Here is a 22145-nt window from a genome sequence, read left to right on the forward strand (position 1 = left end):
TCATCTCGACTTGCCAATTTGAACTCGGCCACTTGTTGACTTATTCACTCGATTGATTTTTGTACCTATCGACTTTTTAAAATGTTCATCTCTGTCTTGAAATGTTCAATCAATGAATCATAATTATTGACTGACGATCAAGTTCAATCTTTGCCACATTCATCCGTCACACACATTGGCTACATGAAAATCAATCATTTCGATGGATTCGAATTCTCATCGCTCTGATCAAAAGAAAATATTCTGGATATTCAGATGAATCTTTCAATTAATGGTAAATTTCTTTATTTCAACGTGACTTATCTCTAATTCTCATTCACATTCTAATTTCAGATCGTAACTTGGGAATAATGAAAATCATAGATGAACACAACATTCTGGATGAATGGTAAATGATTGAATTTTCATCAACTCATATTCTAATTACCATTCCTTTTGTTATACATTAACAAGTGCACGATCGCCGAATGATCAATCAGTCAAAGTCAATCTGGCTATCTCAACTTTTCGTCATCATCATCATTTACGAGAATATGGATAACTGAGTAAAGACCCTTGAAATAAATGTAAATTATTCAATTTTTATCAATTCCGATTCTAATTATCTTTTCCATTCACAGGCATCCATTGGATTATCAAAATTCTCTGGCTTCATTTTATAATTTATCTCAAAAATTCGACCGTTTCATCAATTTGTGGCTTTTAATTTGAATTTGAATTTGTATTTTTTATTTTATCTTCTTATAATAATAAAGTATGCGGCCTCCACACACACACATACCACTCACACTACACAACACCACCACTACCACTAATGTCACACACACACAAAGGACACGACATGTATATAAGTCATGACACAAACACTGGACACACACTTGTTGTTTAACCTTTGATTAGTTGACTAATAAAGTTCTTCTTCTCAACCGTTGCACGAACGTTACTATAATAATTTTTTAATTTCCTGATTTATTCCGAAAATAAATAAAACAATCAAAAAAATCGGGATACTATCGATTGTCATGATAGTCTCGTGATTTGTTGAAACTAAAAACAATCGAAAAAAATCGGGATACTATCGAATAAATCGTTCACCACCCGATTTTTGCTACATGGTTTATTTCTATGCTTCCAACATTGTTACTTTGGCTGTACAAATTTTCTCTCATTTTTTTCGTAACTATTTTCTATGCTTCTTCTTCAATCCTCACTTCTGAGAGTGTTTACAGTATTTACAATATTTACAGTAAAACAACGCTTAACGCGGGGTTACGTTCCAAAAATATTGAGCGTAAAGCGAAACAACAGCGCAAAGTGGGGTTATTTTTGCATAATTTACATAATGCATTTTTACTCTTCATATACAATGTAACAATGTATTGCAATGTAATGTAATTGCACAGCGTTATATCGAAACAGCGCTAATCGGGGCAGCGTTAAGCGAAGTATTTCTGTAATGTCGTAAAATATGATTGTTATATACGACCATAATTACGTTCTATATTATGGGGGAGGATAATGGTCTGGGGGTAAATTACCCCATCATTTATAAATTTGCCTCCCCCATTTACACATATTAACACATATACACGCATATACACATTCGACGTCGGTTCAAATCCCATCGCGGCCGCCTGGGTTAATATAAAAAATAGTCAGTGCTGGGGGTGGATAGTGGTTTGCGCATAATCACTTATAAATTTGCCTCCCCCTCGCTTATAAAACCTATTTGTTGGGGAGGATAGTGGACAATCACTTATAAATTTGCCCCCCAATTATTTATATACACATACACACTTGCGCATAAAGTAATTTAAAAAATAGTCAGTGTTGGGGGTGGATAGTGGTTTGCGCAATCACTTATAAATTTGCCTCTCCCTCGCTTATAAAACCTATTTGTTGGGGAGGATAGTGGACAATCACTTATAAATTTGCCCCCCAATTATTTATATACACATACACACTTGCGCATAAATAATTTAAAAAATAGTCAGTGTTGGGGGTGGATAGTGGACAATCACTTATAAATTGGCCTCCCCCTTGCTTATAAAACCTATTTGTTGGGGAGGATAGTGGACAATCACTTATAAATTTGCCCCCCAATTATTTATATACACATACACACTTGCGCATAAATAATTTAAAAAATAGTCAGTGTTGGGGGTGGATAGTGGACAATCACTTATAAATTGGCCTCCCCCTTGCTTATAAAACCTATTTGTTGGGGAGGATAGTGGACAATCACTTATAAATTTGCCCCCCAATTATTTATATACACATACACACTTGCGCATAAATAATTTAAAAAATAGTCAGTGTTGGGGGTGGATAGTGGACAATCACTTATAAATTGGCCTCCCCCTTGCTTATAAAACCTATTTGTTGGGGAGGATAGTGGTATGGACCATAATTGTCCGATCACTTATAAATTTGCCCCCCAATTATTTATATACACATTTACACATTACATATAAATTAATTTAAAAAATAGTCAGTGTTGGGGGTGGATAGTGGACAATTACTTATAAATTTGCCTCCCCCTCGCTTATAAAACCTATTTGTTGGGGAGGATAGTGGTAGGGACCATAATTGTCCGATCACTTATAAATTTGCCCCCCAATTATTTATTAAACAAATTAATCTCGAGTATCAAAATATGACTTTATTGATGGAACGACAAAAACGAATTAATAATTACAACTATCATTTAAATCACACAACACTTTATGTGTTGACTTTTTGTACTCGCTGTCTTTGTGCAAAAATGCTCGTTTTTTCTCAAGTTTCGTCTTGTTCATTTTTGATGAAATGATCATGAAATTCTCAACCATATCGAGTTATGATGATTATTTGGTACTGACAAATGTTAACCAATATTTCGGGTATGTCTCATGTTATGATAAAGGGTATCGCCAAATAGCATCAAAAATATGTCTTTTCTTCCGGTTGGTCAATCTTTTGTGGTAACTTTGGTTGTGGGGGTGAAAAAAAATTTTTGGGAGATTTTTGTACAGGAAGCTCCGCCCACTTCCGGTTAATCCGCAAAAATCACCTTTTCACATAAAATCGATTTTCACAGCCGTTGTTTGAGCGATTTTGACAGAACTTTTTTTATTATTATTTTTTAATTAAAATTACACAAGAAAAATATAATTTGAACCTTACGAATTGAATTTTTAAGGGTGAAATATCAAAATAAAGACAAAAAATCGCTATATTTCATAGAATACAATTGGTGAGGACTCAATTTTTTTGAATTCAAAAAGTCAATCTAAATCACTACTTAAATTCAAAACCGGAAGACGATTCGATCATGGTTGCATTTTTGAGAGCCAAAAAACAAATTATGTCCATGCCATTTTTTGTATTGCGATCACGTGATGCTGGTTCGACCAACTGAACTTGCAGTGTAACTGACTTACAAATAATTTTTTCCTTGACATATATGATTTTTTACAAGATTAATTAAAAATGTATAGATTTTATTTTATTATTTGAAATGTAAAAAAATGAACATTTGATAAACAAAAGATTGAAAACTAATCCCTATCACTATCAGATTCTAAAATCAAACAACGTTGTCAAAGCTTACAATCATGATAAAGCAATCATGCAGCAATAAAGAGACGAATATCATACACCATTTGTTTCTGCATTTATGACCTTGGTACATTTCTTAGCCATTAATTGGTCATTTTTAGATCATGTTGTTCGTTATCTAAATAAATCAAACAAAAAGTTCCGTGTATACCAATGTCATAAATGCACACACTTAATCTTGAAATATTGATTATCTGTTGACAATGTGGTTGTGCATTTATGACCTTGGTATACAAGGAAAAATTTGAAGATAACGAACAATTATTGATAACGAAACCCCATGTTCACCTGACATTAGCACAGATAGCTGAAAAGCAATAAAAAATCCAATTAGAGAATTTTTGTATAAATATTCTAAGCCAGAAAAGAATCGGTGCTCAGTGTCTAACATAGTTACTAACAAACAAGGTGCTATTTTTCAACTCTATTTTTCGATATTGAACGATTTTTTTTCATCGTGAATTTTTCATCTCAAAAGTGACATATACCTGAAATTAAAATATCAAGTTAATTTTACTAATCAATTTTGTGACAGAAAATAACCATGTCTGAAAGTAGTTCATCGCCAAAAAAATTAAATGAAGCCAGATGTCCAATTTGCGATTTTCGACTACGTAATTGTTCTAATGTGGACAGGAAATTAATCAAATCTCAAGAAGATATTGACAAAGTGTTACGATTAATGAATAAGCCCGTGGAAATCGGTGATGTTCTCTGTGCCAAATGTAATAAAAAACTTTGCAAACAAATCAGTTTGGAAAAAAAACACCTTCTTCCTGATCCTGAACCATGCATTTCTTCAATGTTGACGGACATTTCGGAACGCTTTGAATCAACTTTGTGCATCAGTGATTTATCTTCGACTACAATCAATAATCAATCAATATTGGCAGATCCAACTTATGAATATACACCAATAGTAAAAGAAATGATCGAAATGCCGTTTAGTCGACCAATAATCAGCCATTGTTACTGCTTCATTTGTTCATCAAAAAGTGATTTGAAAGATATCCCCATTGAAGCAAGATTACAAGTTTTTTTGAAGCGGAGAATTTTGGTGCCAAAAAGAAATCGGTGTTGTAAACAACATTTAATGAATAAATGGCTTTATGAAGATGAAATCGACAATATCAAAATCGTGTCTGATAAATGTGAACTCGAACTATCTGATATGGCAAAATTTATGGACTTATTAGCACCCGATGCTACTTCCTTCAACTTTCAAGACAAAATAGATAAGCGTTTGATGCCACAATGTCAGCTTTACGCTCTTACGGGTCATAACTGGAAGGATATTGATCATCTACAAAGTCTTATAACATCTATGAGAAACACCAGTAAACGAACTGTTATTCAAGCTATAGTGACATTTCTCTGCAAATTAAGGACCGGAAATGCTAATAGAGTTATTGCTGCATTTGCTGGTTTGGATTCGGAAAGACAAGCACAATCATATATCGATTCTGTATTGAAATCTTTTGAAGATGATATTTTACCAAATCAATTTGGACTTCAATCGATTACCAGAGATTTTATCATCAACGAGAGAACATCACCTGTGGCGAAAAAATTATTCGATTGTCAAAATCGTCTTATGATAATATGCGATGGAACTTATATAAGACATCAAAAAAGCTCAAATAATGTATACCAAAGGAAGTCGTATTCTGGACATAAAAAAACTACATTATGCAAGCCTTTCACTATATGTACTACTGATGGATTCGTTATCGATATTCCTGGTCCATTCAATGCAAATGAAAACGATGCATCTATCTTGAAGAATATAATCGGACAAAAGAATGGTTTATCGGAGTTGCTCCAGCCTGGTGATTATTTCGTTCTAGATAGGGGATTCCGGGATGTAGTACCGATTCTGAAAAAACGTGGCTTTAATGTACTTATTCCCGCTCTGAAAGGAAAAAACAAACAGCTGACGACAAAAGAGTCAAATGAATCGCGATTGGTCACGAAAATCCGATGGGTCGTCGAAGCCGTCCATGGGGTGATTGGACAGAAATACAAACTGCTTCACAACCAGTTTCAAAATAAGTCCTTACCCAAATTAGCAACTTATTGCCGAATCGCTTGCTTCCTCCATAATAAATTCGGCAAAAAATTCAATTCTGATTCCGAAAATATGGAAGAGATAATAAACAGTATGAAATCAAGCAACGACGTAAATTCATTGGCCGAAATGGTGGAACAAGGCAGATGGAACACGAAAAGAAGCTTGTTCAAAACATTTAGCAGCGATGATGCTTTGGATTTTCCGAGAATGTCAATCAAAGAATTGAAAATATTTTTTACTGGATCATATCAACTCTCGCAGGCAATATCGTATCTGGCTGAAATGCTGAAAGAAGATGGAACATTAAGCCTGAAATTCGCTAAAGAAAGTAACGATATTCTTCAATGGGAAGTGCAATCCCGACACATTAATCGGAAGAAATATAAGTGCTACATAAAATATCTACCAAAATCAAATGGTCTGTCTAGCATCGTAGGCCATTGTTGCACTTGTGCCAACGGCAACCGAACCGTCGGTTGCTGTTCACATGTTGCAGCATTGATTTATCATCTTAGTTATGGAAGATATTTATCGAGAATCTTCAGACCTGCAGAAGCTTTGACAACGTTGTTTGATTTTAACGAAGAGATGACAGTGATAGAATCTGATAGTGATAATGATTAGTTTTCAATCTTTTGTATTTCAAATGTTGCATTTTTCGTTTATCTAATGTTCAATTTTTTTACATTTCAAATAATAAAATAAAATAAAGAGATAAAATAAAATCTATACATTTTTAATTAATCTTGTAAAAAATCATATATGTCAAGGAAAAAATTATTTGTAAGTCAGTTACACTGCAAGTTCAGTTGGTCGAACCAGCATCACGTGATCGCAATACAAAAAATGGCATGGACATAATTTGTTTTTTGGCTCTCAAAAATGCAACCATGATCGAATCGTCTTCCGGTTTTGAATTTAAGTAGTGATTTAGATTGACTTTTTGAATTCAAAAAAATTGAGTCCTCACCAATTGTATTCTATGAAATATAGCGATTTTTTGTCTTTATTTTGATATTTCACCCTTAAAAATTCAATTCGTAAGGTTCAAATTATATTTTTCTTGTGTAATTTTAATTAAAAAATAATAATAAAAAAAGTTCTGTCAAAATCGCTCAAACAACGGCTGTGAAAATCGATTTTATGTGAAAAGGTGATTTTTGCGGATTAACCGGAAGTGGGCGGAGCTTCCGGTACAAAAATCCCCCAAAAATTTTTTTTCACCCCCACAACCAAAGTTATCACAAAAGATTGACCAACCGAAGGACATGACATTATTTTAGAGCTATTTGGCGATACCCTTTCACCTTGCAGTGTACACCGCAGACTTTCGTCTCTGTGTCTCTGTGCAGAAGTTAATCAAATTGAAAACGAGGTTTATGAATATTTCCTACGTGACCTATCACATGGAACAAAATATGAAATCTTTGTTAAAACTTAAATTTTGGCCGGAAGTGGACCACAATCACAAGTAGTGCTGAAACGTACACTTGATGGAGATATACCACCTGCACAACTTCTAATTGCAAAAGGAAACCACGTCAAATTCTATTTCATTACGATGGCATCAAGGAGATAATCGTAATTCGATTACAAAAAAACAAGACAAGGTTTGCTTTTAATTTAATTGTGGTATCGAATTTGAGGTTTAGATTAAATTCTAAATTTTTCATCATAATTTTCACCAAAACGCGGCGCTAATTATCTTATTGAAAACTTGATTTTGAATTTTCTGTCCAAAATACTTTTTTCGATTGTGTTACTCACATTCAATGTTTGGTTACAAGAAATTTGCCTGTGAAAATGCTGAATTTTATTTCCAAGTTTTTCGCTTTGATCATTTTTATTTCATCTGTTCACAGCGATGGTAAGTCTGTTTGTCAATTATTCATTGCTTCAATTAATTCAATTTTTTATCTTTTTAAATATAGAATCTCCAGTACTCGTTAAACTTTATTCAAAAAATGAACAAACCAAAGGTTCAGATCTTGTGTTGACTTGTAATGTAGCCAAAGGCAGTAAACCATTACGGTTTCAATGGTTCAAAAATGGTGTTGAATTATCCAATACTGGACGATCGACAATTGAAAATAAAGATATTTTCTCTTTTTTTACATTGAGAAATATCGATTCCAATGATGTGGGAAATTATTCCTGTGTTGTTACCAATAAATTCGGATTCGATAAACTTTGGATTCAACTAACGGTTACAGGTTTGAACAATTTATTCAATGTTTTTTATTGGCCAATATATGGCGCTAATTTTACCATTTTGTGGGTTATAATTTTTTTTTTGTTTTGCATAAAATAATTTTACCCATGAAATGTATACTTAAGTTTAAGAGTATGAACACACATTGTTTCTGACATAATAATAATTTTATTAACGGTGATTTTTTCAACTTTTTACTTTCATTCAATTGATGCTGGTAATTCATTTGAATTTTTGTTTTCGATGTTTCTGAATAAATTTCCTGCATCTGAAATTAATCTTTCCATTAATTCATCATACATATTACCATGTTCCATTTCATCAGGATCGACATCAATATTTTTTGAATGGTACAAAGATGATCATAAGAAATTATCTTCGACTGAATATAAAATTGTTATTTATGATACAATGTCATCGATTGTATTCAAACGTCTTAATTCAAATGATGATACCGGAACCTATACATGTAATGCCAGGAATGTTCATGGTACTGATTCGATTACAACAAAACTTGTCATACAAGGTTTGATTGCTATTTATTATAATCGTGATTTGCTTGACCAATAGGTGGCCCTTTTAATGCATAATTTGTTTTACCAAAAATTAATTTTTTCTGGTCATCTTCATTTTTTTCTACTTGAATTGATTATCATTTTGTTGTTGTTGTGTTGTGTTGTGAAATGTTTAAAAACATTCACAATGTTTAAATTGTTGCTGTTTTTCTGTATTTCATTCACGGTTATTTATGCTTCAAAAGGTTGGAGAATTTTTTTTTCTAATTTTACGTTTCTAATGTAAATCCCTTGTTTTTCCTTCAGATGCACCTCGAATTTCTAAATTGTTTTCAACAGAATTGAATCAATCTGAAGGATAAGTATTGAATATTCCATTTTCGGTTATCAGTGGTTGAACACCACTATCGTTCAAATGGTTTAAAAATGAACAAGAATTACTTAGACATAGAAATCCGGAATTATCATATCAGATTAAAACAGATAATTTTCTATCATTTTTTACCATTTTGAAATTGAAAGCTTCTGATTCTGGAAATTATTCCTGTATCGTAGGCAATCAGTTTGGAATCGATATTCAATGGACATTGCTTCAAGTGAAAGGTAGTTGTTTGTTTTTCCGTTTGTTTGTTTGTTTTTGATCATGTTTTCGGCCAAAACGCGGCGCTATTGATTCAGTTTTAAATCATTAATTTTTTTATCTAAATTTACCATTGTTTGAGTGTTTTCACATAATGCTGTCTCTTTCTGTTCATCATAATAATCATAAAGCATTTTTCAAAATGTTTTGTCGGTTTAGTGGTGGTATCATTTTAAAATGGTGTATTCAAATCATCATTTTGTTAATATTCCACACGTTAATTATTAACGGAAATGGTAAGTTAAAATTAATTGAATTCATTTGACTTGAATTGATTTGTTTTCTCTGTTTTTTTCTACCAGAATCACCATTACTTTTGAAACAATTTGCTCATTTAAGTTCGCTAAAAGGATCAGATATAGTGTTCACTTGTAATGTGGCCAAAGGAACGAAACCTTTTCAATTCCAATGGCATAGAAATAATGTTGAACTTCGAGATCATAAACGATCCAGAATTGAATCAAAAGATATTTACTCATTGCTGACATTGTATAACATTGATGTCGAAGACATTGGAAATTATTCATGCATTGTTACGAATCAATTTGGTTTCGATAAACTTTTGTTTCATCTAGATGTAACAGGTTTGCATTGCATTGCATTGAATTGAATCATACATTTTGATTTGATTATTTGGCCAAAATATGGCGCTAATTCTGCCATGTTTTTGATTGTTTTTTGAAAATTGAAACATCAACACATATTGTGTATTTGTGATTTAATATTGTCCATTCTAGATTGATTGTAATGATGGCTATAAGAATTTTTTTGTTTTGTTTTATATTTTTACCATTTTTCATTGCTATTGATTCGGGTAATTTAAATAATTTTTCTGTTGGATTTCATTGATTAATATTCAAAAATTTTTTTTTTCGCTAGCTAAACCATCGGTAATGCAATTGCCATCTGAAATTCGACTTAGAGAAAATGTTTCTTATATGTTTCAATGTCATGTCATATCGGATTCTAAACCAATATACTTCGAATGGCTGAAAGATAATCATCCACTCGTAGCCACTAGCCATTCGTTGTTGTCTGAATATAAAATTGACCATTATGAAACATGGTCAACATTAACATTTAAACGTTTGATGATAAACGATATGGCAACATATACATGTCGTGTTAAAAACGTTGAAGGCATTGATACTACTAGCACTAAGCTCATTATACAAGGTTTGTATACCATAATCAAGGTGGTGGTTGGTTTTCCAATAATCAAGTGTTAAAATATTTCATCATCGTATTTATTACAAACCAATAGTTGGCGCCTTTGGTGTGTTCAATTTCAATTTTTCTATTCTAGCTTGCTGATTGATTTTAGTTTAGTTGCCTTCTATCTCACTCGTCATATTGAGATTCCAATCAAGAATTGTGCAAAAATGAATTGTGTCTTGAAATTGTTGATTTTATGTCTTTCAATTTATACCAACATTCTTGATGCATCATCAAATGATGTACCAATTATTTCCAAAATAGTTTCAACACATATGAGTCAATCACAAGGCTCCATGTTGAATATAATGTGTCCAATTTCTACTGGTTCACAACTGATTACATTTAAATGGTTCAAAAATAACATTGAAATTAAACATGAAAATCATCATGTATCGATTGAGAATAAACCTTCGTTTTCTGTGTTGATGATACAGGAATTAGAACCGGATGATTCGGGAAATTATTCTTGTGTGGCCAGCAATCCATTCGGTATTGATGTTCAATGGACATTGCTTCAAGTTAAAGGTATCTTATTTTTGTTATTCGAATATACGGATGGCGCTCGTAATGCTAGATTTTTGAAATTTTTATTTTGATAATTTTTTTTTCTCGCTGTTGAATCGTGTGATTTGGTTGTAGAAGTTAAAGAAAAGAGTGATTGCCTGTCATTCATTTCATCGAATAAAAACATAATCAAACAATGGCATCAATTTCAAATTTTATTATCAGTGTCATTATTTTGTTTTTATTATCGTCAGATTCGATTGAAACAAGTAAATTTGTTTTTCTTTGTTTATATTACTACTTCTGAGTTTTTTCAATTTAATTTTGATTATATTTAAATCAGGTCCTTCACCACCAAAATTATTTGATCTACCAAAACGTATTGAATTGCAAGAAAATTTCGATTATACAGTGGCTTGTAATCTTGTTTCAGGCATAAAGCCAGTGATGTTTTATTGGTCAAAAAATGGTCATAAAATTTCTGAAAAACAATTTCAAATAGATCAAAGTAGCCATTCCTTTACGTCGTTGATATTAAAAGAGATAAAACGTAATGATTCTGGAACGTTTACGTGTACGGCACAGAATCAATATGGTATTGATTCAACTTCGACCGAATTATTCGTTCAAGGTTTGCATTTCGTTATTTCTAGTTACACATGAAACGAAAATTCTATTTGTTCATTTTACTGATGTGTATGTGTCTTTTCATCATTATTAATGAACTTATAGATTCATTGATGGCGCTAAATTTCTTTAGTTACAAAAATAAGAAGCAGCCATATGAATGATTCTAGAATCACGTATTTGTATTCATTCTTTGTTCATTCGTTGATCGTGAAAGACTTGTTGTGTTTGAACCATGGCTTTATTTTCCGTCAATATTTCTCTGATTATTTTTGTATTCATTTTAACTTTGGTTTTTGCTAATCAAAATCGACCTGAACTTATAAAATCACAATCAAATTATCAAAGTCAACCGGTTGGTTCATTGCTTGTGCTAATATGTAATTCCATTAAAGGATCAAAACCATTAGAATTCAGATGGTTAAAAAATGGTCATGATATTGAAAAAAATTCACATCGCTTTGATATGGATCGTTATTCTATTGAAAAAAAGAACTCATATTCACAACTAACCATTAATGATGTTTCTATCTTGGATTCTGGAAACTATTCATGTGTAGTTAATAATGCATTTGGCCTGGATTCACAATGGTCACAATTTGATGTTAAAGGTTTGCAATTAATCCAATGATCATTTCATTACTTGCAAAATTCTATTGATTTTATTGGTTTTTTCTTTATCAATTTTATTTCAATCAATAATTTCATGGTTGATCAAACAACAACGTTTTCGGAAATGATATGACCGGAAACAATTTTTTAAGTTTGACCCAGAAACAAACAAATTAACATACAATGAGATTATGAATGTAGCCGTTTCATTCTTTTTTCACCAAAAGGTTGCGCTTATATCATCATCATTTGTTTGATTTATAAATTTTTTGTCCGAAAAATATCGATGGCAATTCTTTTTGCACATTTCATATCAATCGTCAATTCATTTGTTGTCTTTTGATTTCTTTGTGTATTTGTGTTTTAACAATGTTTCGGCCATTCATTTTGATCGTTTTTGTTTTTTTGGCGATTCAAAACTTTGTGATTGCTAATGGTAAGCTTTTCGAATTGTTGTTTCTGCGTGACGTACTTATCCAATCTTTTTTTCCAAAAAAATAGATGCTCCTCGTTTGCTTGAATTTAAAAGTTTATACGGACAACCCGTGAATTCTAGATTTATTTTGACATGTAACAAAATGAATGGAGTAGCACCATTGAAATTTTTTTGGACCAAAAATGGTCACTCCATTTCACAATCGCCGGATCCACGAATCAAAATTGATGTTGATGATGATTTTTCAATGATTACCATTAAAAATATTCAAATTGATGATGCAGGAAATTATTCTTGTACCGTACAGAATCGTTTCGGTATCGATTCACAATGGTCGTTGCTTCAAGTTAAAGGTTTGAAACCTACTTATTTTTTTCTGTTCATATTTTCCACCAAAACATGGCGCTAAATTTGTTGTTGTGAAAATTTTGTTTTTACTGTGTTTTTCTTTCGGTTTCATTCATTATTTCATTGCAAAAAAAATCTATTGTGAATCATCGGAAATGTTTTTTTTCCATTTCTCAATAATGTTTCGAATATTTATTTTGTTAATTTTTTTCATCTCATTTGGACTTGCTCAAGGTAATGTTTATTTTCGATTAATGAATCTGCGAAATTTGAAATTAATTTTTTTTATCCCTTAGATCCGCCTAAAATTAATAAAAATGTCATCGTTAATGTTGAACCAATTGCAAATACGTTTCAACTGTTGAGTTGTAGTCTAATATCTGGTTCTGAACCCATATTTTTTACTTGGTTTAAAGATGATCAGCCTCTTCATGAAACGAACAATTTGAAAATTGAAATTAATCAACAATTTTCCCTCCTGAAGATTCAAACACCAAGCATAAATGATTCTGGTCGTTATACATGCCAAGTCCGTAATGCTTATGGAACTGATAGCATGATTTTTCGATTTAATGTAAAAGGTTCATTTTTTTATGTTTCATTGAGTTTTTATTCGTGGTCAAAACGTGTCGCTATTTGTTTAAAATTAGTTTGTCGATTTTTTTCAAATCAATTTTTTGCTTGTTTATCAACATTTTGTTTCAATCGTTTAAATCCAACCAAGCAGTGTTGCTCAAAATGTTGTTTTTAATTTTCTTGTGTTTTACGTTAAATTTCGTCGTCGCAGGTTTGTTTTAAAATATTTTTTTTCAACAAAAAAATTTCTAAACTCTATTTTTCTCTCATTAGATGAACCCAAATTGGTTCCGCTGCAACAACGTTCTGAACTTGTAGATAAATCTACTTTTTCTGTACTCTGTAGTTTAGCATCCGGTTCTTCAGTATTTTTTGAATGGATAAAAGATGGTCATAAATTATCTACAAACGGAAATATTCGTATCGATAATATCGATCATTATTCAGTGCTATCCATTACAAATCTAACCATCACTGATTCGGGCATTTATGAGTGTATTGCCAAAAATACATATGGAAGTACATCGACATCCACACAACTTGTAATCAAAGGTTGATGAATGTTTTCGATCATTTTGATTATTTATATTTTTGGTTAAAAGTTGGCGCCATTGTTGATCATTATGGATAAGGTTTTTTTGTTGTTGTTGGTGTTGCTTGAATTCCAAATTCATTTAGTTCATTCAGGTTGTTGTTCAATTGCTGTTTTCAGTTCATTTCATTGATAAAATGCATCTTTTCAATATTTTTGTTCATATTCTTTACATTAGTCAAATAATATCCACTGTCCTTTCAGGTATTTTGGAATGATGAACATTCCAATTTTCTATTTTGAATTTTTTTTTACTTTCAGACGAACCAAAATTAGCACCATTTCAAAAAATTGTTGAATTCTTGGAAAATTCAACATACCTATTGACTTGTAATCTATTTTCCGGTACTAAACCAATTTTCTTTGAATGGAATAAAAATGGACAAAAATTTTCCGGAACAACAAATGTTCGTATGGAAAATACGAATCATTACTCATTACTAACGATGACCGGTCTAACTTCTGCCGATTCGGGAAATTATGAATGTATTGCTAAAAATGCATATGGAAGTGCTTCGACAACCACACAATTTGTTATAAAAGGTTTGACAAAATCAATGTCGATCAATGAAACTATGTTGAATTCATAGTTGGCGCTATTGTTGCTTATTTTGAATTTTTTTAGCCATTCTAAATTCTATACTTTCATTAGTCAATTTTCAGTCTTTGAAATTTTTTCAATCTTAACACATGAATGACAAAATGTTTTTCTTTAAATTTTTTACATTTTTCTCCATAATTTCCATTACCATTTCGGATCCACCGAAATTATTGCCATTTAATGTTGATCTTCAAGAATTGGTTGAAAACATTACATATCCATTAACGTGTGTGTTGATCAGTGGTTCGAAACCAATATTTTTCGATTGGTATCGAAACGATGAAAAAGTCGCTGAACGATTGAATGTAAAAATTGATAATCAAGATCGAATCTCGTTGCTTTCTCTTACAAATGTTCAAACAAGTGATAGTGGAAAATATGAGTGTTATGCTAAAAATCAATTTGGTCAAGATTCGATTGTTACTAATATTTTGGTTAAAGGTTTGATTATTTGTTCTACATTCAAACGCTATTTGGTAGAAAAAAATTTTTATCTTTCATAACCTAACATTGATGACAAATGCACATTCTTAACTATTATACATGTTTGGTACAAAATTCAATCGGATCAGATAGACAAACAACAATGCTTGTTGTTAAAGGTTCGATAGTTTTAGTAATTTAAATCATTTGTGTGTTATCATATTATCATTAAAAAAATATAATATCCTAACCATGTTCTTCACCGATTGATACATTTGATACGACAGTATGTAGTATCTTCGATTCATATTACAATCGATGTATGGCGCCTTGTGTTTCAGCATTTGTTTGTTCCTGTTCATTTTTTTAATGCGTTTTTTTCTCGGTTGAATTTTGTACGCTTAGTTTTGCAATTCATTTCGATTTGTAGTTGTTGTTGTTGTTGTTATTTTGGTTTTTTCATATTTCTTACATTCCATCATGTTCCATCGCATATTTGTCATCATTTTACTTCTCTTTTTGTTACTACCCGATCGGTTATTGTCCGAGCTTCTTTTTCATCATCAAGGTATGTTTTGATTGGAATTTCTTTTAATCACGAATCATTTTTATTTTCATTTATTTTTCTTCATCTATTTATTTCCATCTCTTTTTTGATAGCACCCAAGCTAGCGGAAAATATTCACAATCAAACATTATTGATTGGATCCAAATTCAAATTCTTTTGCTATCTTCAATCATCCGGCAGTAGACCATTGCACTTTGAATGGCTAAAAGATGGACAAATATTACGACATTATGGCGATAAGCTAACATCGTATACGATTTCAACTACCGAAGATGATACACTATTTTCAATTGATAAAATTAGATTGAATGATACAGGCAGCTATACATGCCTTGTTCGTAATAGTTATGGCAGTGATTCAAAAACTATTTCATTAACGGTCAAAGGTATATTCAGTTTTGAATCTGAATTCTTGTGTGTTCTTTTTTTCAAAATCAAATTTGAATGATTCTGTAGTTTGATTTATCGTTGGTCATGATGTAAAAAATTTTGTTCATATTTTTTCTGCCGCTTTTTTTCATTCGTTTAGCATAATTTTTTGCAACCAGACAGGTAAAAGCTCAAGACGATCTGTCAACTACTAACATCTCATTGGTTTTGTTAAATAGCTTCTCGATTGGTTGCTTTTAGATCCAGTCAATCGCAGATGAATGAAACGAAATTCAAACATTGGTGTACAACACAATACGGAAAAAAACCATTATCATTCAAGTGGCGAAAAAATGATAAAGTTCTTTCATCAAGCAATGACCAATAACAACATCTTTATCATATAGACATTGTTACGTATGAATCTGTTTTGACCATTACTTATTCCTGTCAAGTCTATAGTCATTTTGGTTGGGAAATTCAATTTACAGTGCTTACTATACACTATATTAGCTATATTGTTGTGCGAATGTTGATAGTTACATCCGAATAAATCGAATTTCTTCGGGACAAGCTTTAGCTTCTTGTTTATATATGTCTATGTAACTTTCAATTGCATGCAATTAGCATTAGTGACGACAAATGAGCCTCATTCGAATTGCTCTCTATTCATTTGGAATTGATGATTTGTTAGACTTCCGGAATGTAATTAGCTATTACATGGATATCGATTGAAATTCAATCAATGAATAGATTCTATGTCAAAGAAGTAGTAGTAGCAATTGTAGCATGATCTATTTGAATTTCTTATTCATTTCACAAGTATCATCTCTTGTAAAGATTAATAATATCGACCAAAGTGTGGCAGCATTTTTATTCGTATAGAAATGTTGAATTATTTTTTCTTTGTGGTGTGATTCTATAAGAGATGTTTACTTTATTATTGAATGTTAATGTAATCTGTAACTGTTCCATTATGTATTTGATGATTATTTCAATCATTTTATCTTCATTCATATCTTTCATATCATGTACATCAGTACCTTCGCTTGGTCATTTCAAACCTAGTGAATCATTAAATGTTGGCCACAAATTTAAATTATTTTGCTATCCATTAGCCGGTGTTCCTCAATTCCAATTTGAGTGGTTTAAAAATGGTCATCCACTTTCATCATCGCCGTCGAATAATCATTACATTATCGAAGAGATCAATGACGCGTCATTGTTTACAATCGAAACACTTCAACAAAATGACTCAGGAAATTATTCCTGTCGGGTACGAAACCGTTTTGGTCATGATATTCAATCGACTAGACTTGAAATCAAAGGTTTGACAACATTTTTTTTGTTTGCTTTATTTTCATTTTTTGTTCGAAATTTTTTTGAATATTTTCATCATCTTATTGAGAAAGATTTCGATTTTCAAATCTCGACCTACCTCTATGTGTATACATGTTATTCGTTGATCGAATAGCTTTATAAATAGCTTGTAGGACTTTATTGCTTCATTCATCATGTATCAATATGGCTTTTTTTTTCTTTCAATTTAATATCGGTCACGTTGCTCCGGAAATTACTTTCCACACAAGACTTGCATACTATTATGAATGTTCATTCATTCATACATTCTCTGCAATATGAGTGTGTGTCTGTGTTTGGTTGTCAAAAAAATAGGTAAATTGCTTTTGCGTTTGATTTTCTTACACTAAGATGGATGGATAGATGTGTGTAGATAGATAAATAGATTGATCTACGTTTGGTTATTTGTTTGTTTATTATGGTTCATATCCAAAACGCGGCGTCTAGATCGCCGTTTCAATTTTTTTTTTCTTTGCTTTCTTTTATTTTCTGGCTCTTAGATTTAGATTATTCACATTTCTTTCAGTACTCGAGTTTCTCGCATGTTTATGGCAAGAATAATGATTCTATTCGATATTATTTGGTTATTTTCCATATGTTTATCTCTTACTTTGGCTCAAGGTATCCAAATAGTTCTATTTATAACCTAATGCATATTTAATTGACTAATGCTAATTGAATTCTTAGCACCACAATTATTGCCATCATTTCGTGATCAAATCAATCAGAATGTTGGCAATAAATTCCGTCTTGTTTGTTCCATACAAAAAGGCATAGAACCCTTAGAATTTGAATGGTTTCGTAATGGTATCCGATTAATTACACAAACATCCAATGTTCACCTCGAATTTGGTGATGATTTTTCCAATTTAATCATAACTAAACTGTCAGAATTGGACAGTGGTAATTATACATGTCGTGTACAAAACGATTTTGGTTCAGATCAATGGTCTGTCAAACTAAATGTTCAAGGTGTGATGATTCTTTTACTACAAGCGCCAAATTTTTTTTTTCAATTTGACTATGACAATAATCACTAATGTTCTATGATTACTAATGAATGAGTTTGAATTTTTTTTTTGCTTCAAATAGTACCACCAACATGGATAGTCGAACCGAAAGACACACACACCAATGGTAAGGAAAATGTTCGAATGGAATGTAAAGCCGATGGATCACCCAAACCGACTATCAAATGGATCACATCAAAAGGTTTGCAGATTTATGATTAATGACTAATCTATTTAATCTATTTGTCGATCATTCAAATGTCAATTATTGAATACTACTAAAAGGAATCACAATCGAGTCTGAATATCTGGATGTCAATAAATATCGAACTGCCAATGTTGATACGTATGAATGTGTAGCTGATAACGGTGTTGGCGAACCATTACGAAAATCGATCAAAGTTTCTTTCATGGGCAAGTATTTCAAAATCATCAATGTCTAAAGATAAACATGAAATGTACTTATTTTTCTTTTCTACTCATCGCTTAGTGCCCGTCAAATTTCACGAAAAGTTTGCTTCTTTAAAAGTAAAACGAAGCGAAAGTGTACGGCTAGAATGCAATGCTACTGGTGATCAACCGCTTACGGTACAATGGACCAAAAATAATGTCAAACTTGATAAGCTTGGATCCAAGTATGTCACTTTTTTTCTTTCACGATTTTTTTTTTCATTGAAAAACATTATTCATTCAGCTATGAAATCATCGATACGAACACTGATGATGGAATTCGATCCGAATTGTTCATTCAGACTAGCCAGACTATGACAGATGATGCACACACTTCCATTTATAAATGTTTTGTCGAAAATGAACATGGTAAAGATGAACGAACTATTCGATTGGAAGTTGTGGAAGTGCCTGGTATGCCAAAAAATGTTCATGTCAAAGAGGTTTGGTCTCGGACAGTAAGCTTATCATGGTCAGAACCATTCAATGGTAATCTCCCAATACAAAAATATACGGTTCAATATTGGCGTTATCAAAGTGCACCACATCGTCTTAACGAAGTTTTTGTTCCCGGATCACAAACATCCTTCTTCCTCAAAGATCTAAGCCCTGGTCAATCGTATGAATTGAGTGTAATCGGTAAAAAATAACATGGTAATTTTTCATCCATTTACGTTTTGTTTCCATATTTTTTGGTAGCTGAAAATGAAATCGGTAAAGGTGCGTCATCAGCACCGGTCACATTTACAACCGGTGAGGAAGAACCTTCTGCTCCACCGAATGACATTTCACTTGAATCGATGGGACCCTCAACGGTCAGATTGGTCTGGCGATCACCACCAATCGAAAATTGGAACGGAGAAATCACAGGCTATTATGTTGGATATCGTAAAGCTCGGGACAATAATTCACCCTATGTTTATATAACTGTACCTACATCTGCAGCCAGTCGTGATTCAAATCAAGCACAAAAAACACGACCAAAAGAGATAACATTTCATGAATATTTTCTACGGCAATTAAACAAAGGAACTGAATATAGTGTCGTAGTCAAGGCTTATAATTCGGCTGGAAGTGGTCCACAATCACATCCGATGGTTGCACATACATTCGATGGTGATTTACCACCTGCATTCCAATTGAATGTTATCGACAATACGGAGGAGACAATTTCGTTACAATGGTACCAAAAATTACCTCACTCTAATTATCCACAATCAGCTATTTCCGGATATACTATTCATTATCGGAAAGAAAATGAAGCCAAATGGAAAGAAGTACCCATCAGTAATAATAATGCAAATCAGCCAACGGTCGATCCAAATTCATCATTCAATTCATATTCATTTGTATTGGAGAATCTGGAACACAATGCAAAGTATATGATCTATCTGGTGGCTATTAATCGTTTCGGTGTTGGTGACCCAAGCAATGTGATCACAGCACGTACACATAATGGTAAATATACTTTTTTGGATCATATGAACTTTCTTCCAAATTAGCTACAAAAGTGCTAACTTTTTCATACAAAATTATGTTTGTTAAGGAAATTCTTCACATGTTTAATTTTGAGGGGGAAAAGTTCAACTTTTACTGCTAATTGGAGAGAAAGTTCACATGATCCCTTTTGAATTCGTCATTTTTTCTCAATTTTTTCCCAACTAAAGGAATGGCCGTAGTATCGCATGAAGTCATACGACGTTTTCATGGCGCTAATTATTATTTAGAACCATTGTTTTTATGGCCATTACTTTTTGCATTGGTAATCATTATAATCGTTATGATCGTTGCATATGTATGCATTCGTAAGACAAGAAATGAAAGCGATAATCCCTGTAAGTGTATATAAAATATATGTTTAAATGATTTCCGGGATTTATCTTTCAAGAATCCAATCGAAATCCTTGACATTGCGCAAATATGATGTGTGTGTCAATGAATAGTCAAATAGTGTGTATGTGTTTATCACGGATTTTTTCTTTCGTTCTTGTTTATTTTTTTTCGTTTAGTCAACTTGGATGCAGCTACTCTGAATAAACGTCTGTCAGCTGCATACAACGTAGGAACCACCCCTCGTTATGCTGATTTCGAAAAGACGGCCAATAAAACATTGTTGATGAGCATCGACGGACAACCACCAACTTCGGCTACTGCTGGCTATCCAACACCATATGCAGCTTCGGTTAGTTTGTGGAACATTTTGAGTTTGCGTAAATAAGAGTCCAATAGTCAATTCAGTTCAATCGAAAGATCATTATCTAGCTACCAGGACCATTTTACTCGATTTAGGCTTTAGGCTTAGTGAGTGTTGACCAAATATTAAATGGTCCAGGCATTTATCTACAGTTCTCTTATTTGAAAAGCAAAAAAAAAATGATTTATGAACACACTAACATTCAAGATACAATTAAGTAACCGGAAAAAGATAAAATATAATATTCTAAAACTAAAAATATAGAGCAAATTAGATTCATGTTTCAGAGTTTATTTCGTTGATTGATTGACGTCCCGGTCAACAGTCTAAATTAGAATATAATATAATAATCCAATTGATCGATCGATTGATGGAGATTTTCCATCAAATCCAAATACAAACATTAAATCAAAATCTCATTCGATTCTTTTATTTTTTTTTTCTCATAAATTTCAGACACCATGGGAACGACCATTGCCAAATCCACAGACAATGAAAAAAGATGGCCACATCTATGATCATCCTCAATAGGAAATGAATAAAAAAGCATCTCTTTTCGTCAAGAATCTCAAAGTCGATTCTGATCTCCAAATACACAAAAACACACACCAATTTCAACATGACATTCTTATGAACATCAATATAAAGTCGCTCAAATATATTTGTCGTTTAATTTTACGGCCATATACGTAGCGTATAGAATACTCGCACGAATATTCTCTCACTTTTTTGGCCCCCTAATACTCCTCTTTTTCTTTCTGGCTTGTTATTTGTTTCATCATTTTTTCTTCACAGTCGCCATCCTTTGAATTTGCAGCTAATAGTCTTGCCTAAATTTTATTCTTTTTTCATTTTGAAAACTTCCAATTCTTACAGTAGGATTTTTTTTGTGATATTTTTATGATGCTATTTTTTTTTTGTTTTTTTCCTGATATTCTTTCGTTTCTTGTGTCTTTTAAATAATAACAATGATAATAAAATCTGATTTAAATAATTTTTGGTTTTCATTCATTATTATATTACCATTACAATATAAAATTTAGGGCGTAGATGTTTCCTAAATTTTTTTCAAAGATCAATAAAAAACATTGTATATGAACGGTAACCATATGTTCGACATGCGCAAATATAAAACAACTCACACGTTATATATTTCATTCGACAATAGAGGCCGACACTGGACGGTAAGCTTTTCGATTAGTTTGCAGAGCTATCTATCG

The 22145-nt window shown here is 32.1% G+C and overlaps 5 protein-coding genes and 1 long non-coding RNA gene across 18 annotated transcripts; all 6 read left to right on the top strand.

Moving 5' to 3' along the window:
• The first annotated feature begins 136 nt into the window (after positions 1 to 136).
• Positions 137 to 927, top strand: LOC124492801 (uncharacterized). 2 transcript variants are annotated; one of them, XR_006959076.2, is made up of 4 exons: positions 137 to 274; positions 334 to 388; positions 454 to 566; positions 621 to 927. It is a non-coding gene; the product is annotated as an uncharacterized LOC124492801 (long non-coding RNA). The 2 variants fall into 2 exon arrangements; XR_012832457.1 differs by having other exon boundaries at positions 174 to 388.
• A 1795-nt stretch (positions 928 to 2722) lies between these two features.
• Positions 2723 to 21919, top strand: LOC124492787 (cell adhesion molecule Dscam1-like). Of its 12 annotated transcripts, none has more exons than XM_075734561.1 (10): positions 9063 to 9274; positions 9341 to 9622; positions 18364 to 18483; positions 18567 to 18695; positions 18772 to 18916; positions 18976 to 19370; positions 19431 to 20189; positions 20399 to 20566; positions 20741 to 20913; positions 21382 to 21919. In XM_075734561.1, the coding sequence occupies exons 1-10, from the start codon at positions 9133 to 9135 to the stop codon at positions 21454 to 21456; spliced, it is 2388 nt and encodes a 795-aa protein (XP_075590676.1). In that variant the 5' UTR covers positions 9063 to 9132; the 3' UTR covers positions 21457 to 21919. The 12 variants fall into 12 exon arrangements, with proteins under 12 accessions (XP_075590710.1, XP_075590715.1, XP_075590713.1 ...); XM_075734572.1 differs by lacking the exons at positions 9063 to 9274; positions 9341 to 9622 and adding exons at positions 9737 to 9852; positions 9918 to 10214; XM_075734578.1 differs by lacking the exons at positions 9063 to 9274; positions 9341 to 9622 and adding exons at positions 10897 to 11029; positions 11104 to 11391.
• On the top strand, positions 3765 to 6537 carry LOC124491158 (uncharacterized). Its single transcript, XM_075734608.1, has one exon. It carries the CDS (start codon positions 4145 to 4147, stop codon positions 6293 to 6295), a length of 2151 nt encoding a protein of 716 aa, XP_075590723.1. The 5' UTR covers positions 3765 to 4144; the 3' UTR covers positions 6296 to 6537.
• LOC142597853 (pro-neuregulin-1, membrane-bound isoform-like) lies at positions 7281 to 8064 on the top strand. Its single transcript, XM_075734665.1, has 2 exons — positions 7281 to 7538; positions 7603 to 8064. Exons 1-2 carry the CDS (start codon positions 7475 to 7477, stop codon positions 7980 to 7982), a joined length of 444 nt encoding a protein of 147 aa, XP_075590780.1. The 5' UTR covers positions 7281 to 7474; the 3' UTR covers positions 7983 to 8064.
• On the top strand, positions 8101 to 8760 carry LOC142597311 (cell adhesion molecule DSCAML1-like). The gene is made up of 2 exons (XM_075734668.1): positions 8101 to 8409; positions 8705 to 8760. The coding sequence occupies exons 1-2, from the start codon at positions 8127 to 8129 to the stop codon at positions 8758 to 8760; spliced, it is 339 nt and encodes a 112-aa protein (XP_075590783.1). The 5' UTR covers positions 8101 to 8126.
• Positions 12018 to 13021, top strand: LOC124492772 (pro-neuregulin-2, membrane-bound isoform). The gene is given in 2 exon segments (XM_075734656.1): positions 12018 to 12435; positions 12501 to 13021. Coding segments are annotated over 2 exon segments (588 nt in total). The 5' UTR covers positions 12018 to 12368.
• Positions 21920 to 22145: the final 226 nt, after the last annotated feature.

Source organism: Dermatophagoides farinae, chromosome 1 (assembly GCF_024713945.1).
Source record: "Dermatophagoides farinae isolate YC_2012a chromosome 1, ASM2471394v1, whole genome shotgun sequence".
In the NCBI taxonomy this organism is placed as follows: Eukaryota; Metazoa; Arthropoda; class Arachnida; order Sarcoptiformes; family Pyroglyphidae; genus Dermatophagoides; species Dermatophagoides farinae.

Coding starts and splice junctions, on each gene's coding strand:
- LOC124491158 (XM_075734608.1), top strand. CDS start 4,145: ATGTCTGAAAGTAGTTCATCGCCAAAAAAATTAAATGAAGCCAGATGT.
- LOC142597853 (XM_075734665.1), top strand. CDS start 7,475: ATGCTGAATTTTATTTCCAAGTTTTTCGCTTTGATCATTTTTATTTCA. Junction 7,539..7,602: donor TTCATCTGTTCACAGCGATG/GTAAGTCTGTTT, acceptor TTTTAAATATAG/AATCTCCAGTACTCGTTAAA.
- LOC124492787 (XM_075734561.1), top strand. CDS start 9,133: ATGCTGTCTCTTTCTGTTCATCATAATAATCATAAAGCATTTTTCAAA. Junction 20,567..20,740: donor AAATGAAAGCGATAATCCCT/GTAAGTGTATAT, acceptor TTTTTCGTTTAG/TCAACTTGGATGCAGCTACT. Junction 20,914..21,381: donor CAACACCATATGCAGCTTCG/GTTAGTTTGTGG, acceptor CATAAATTTCAG/ACACCATGGGAACGACCATT.
- LOC142597311 (XM_075734668.1), top strand. CDS start 8,127: ATGTTTCTGAATAAATTTCCTGCATCTGAAATTAATCTTTCCATTAAT. Junction 8,410..8,704: donor AACAAAACTTGTCATACAAG/GTTTGATTGCTA, acceptor TTTTTCCTTCAG/ATGCACCTCGAATTTCTAAA.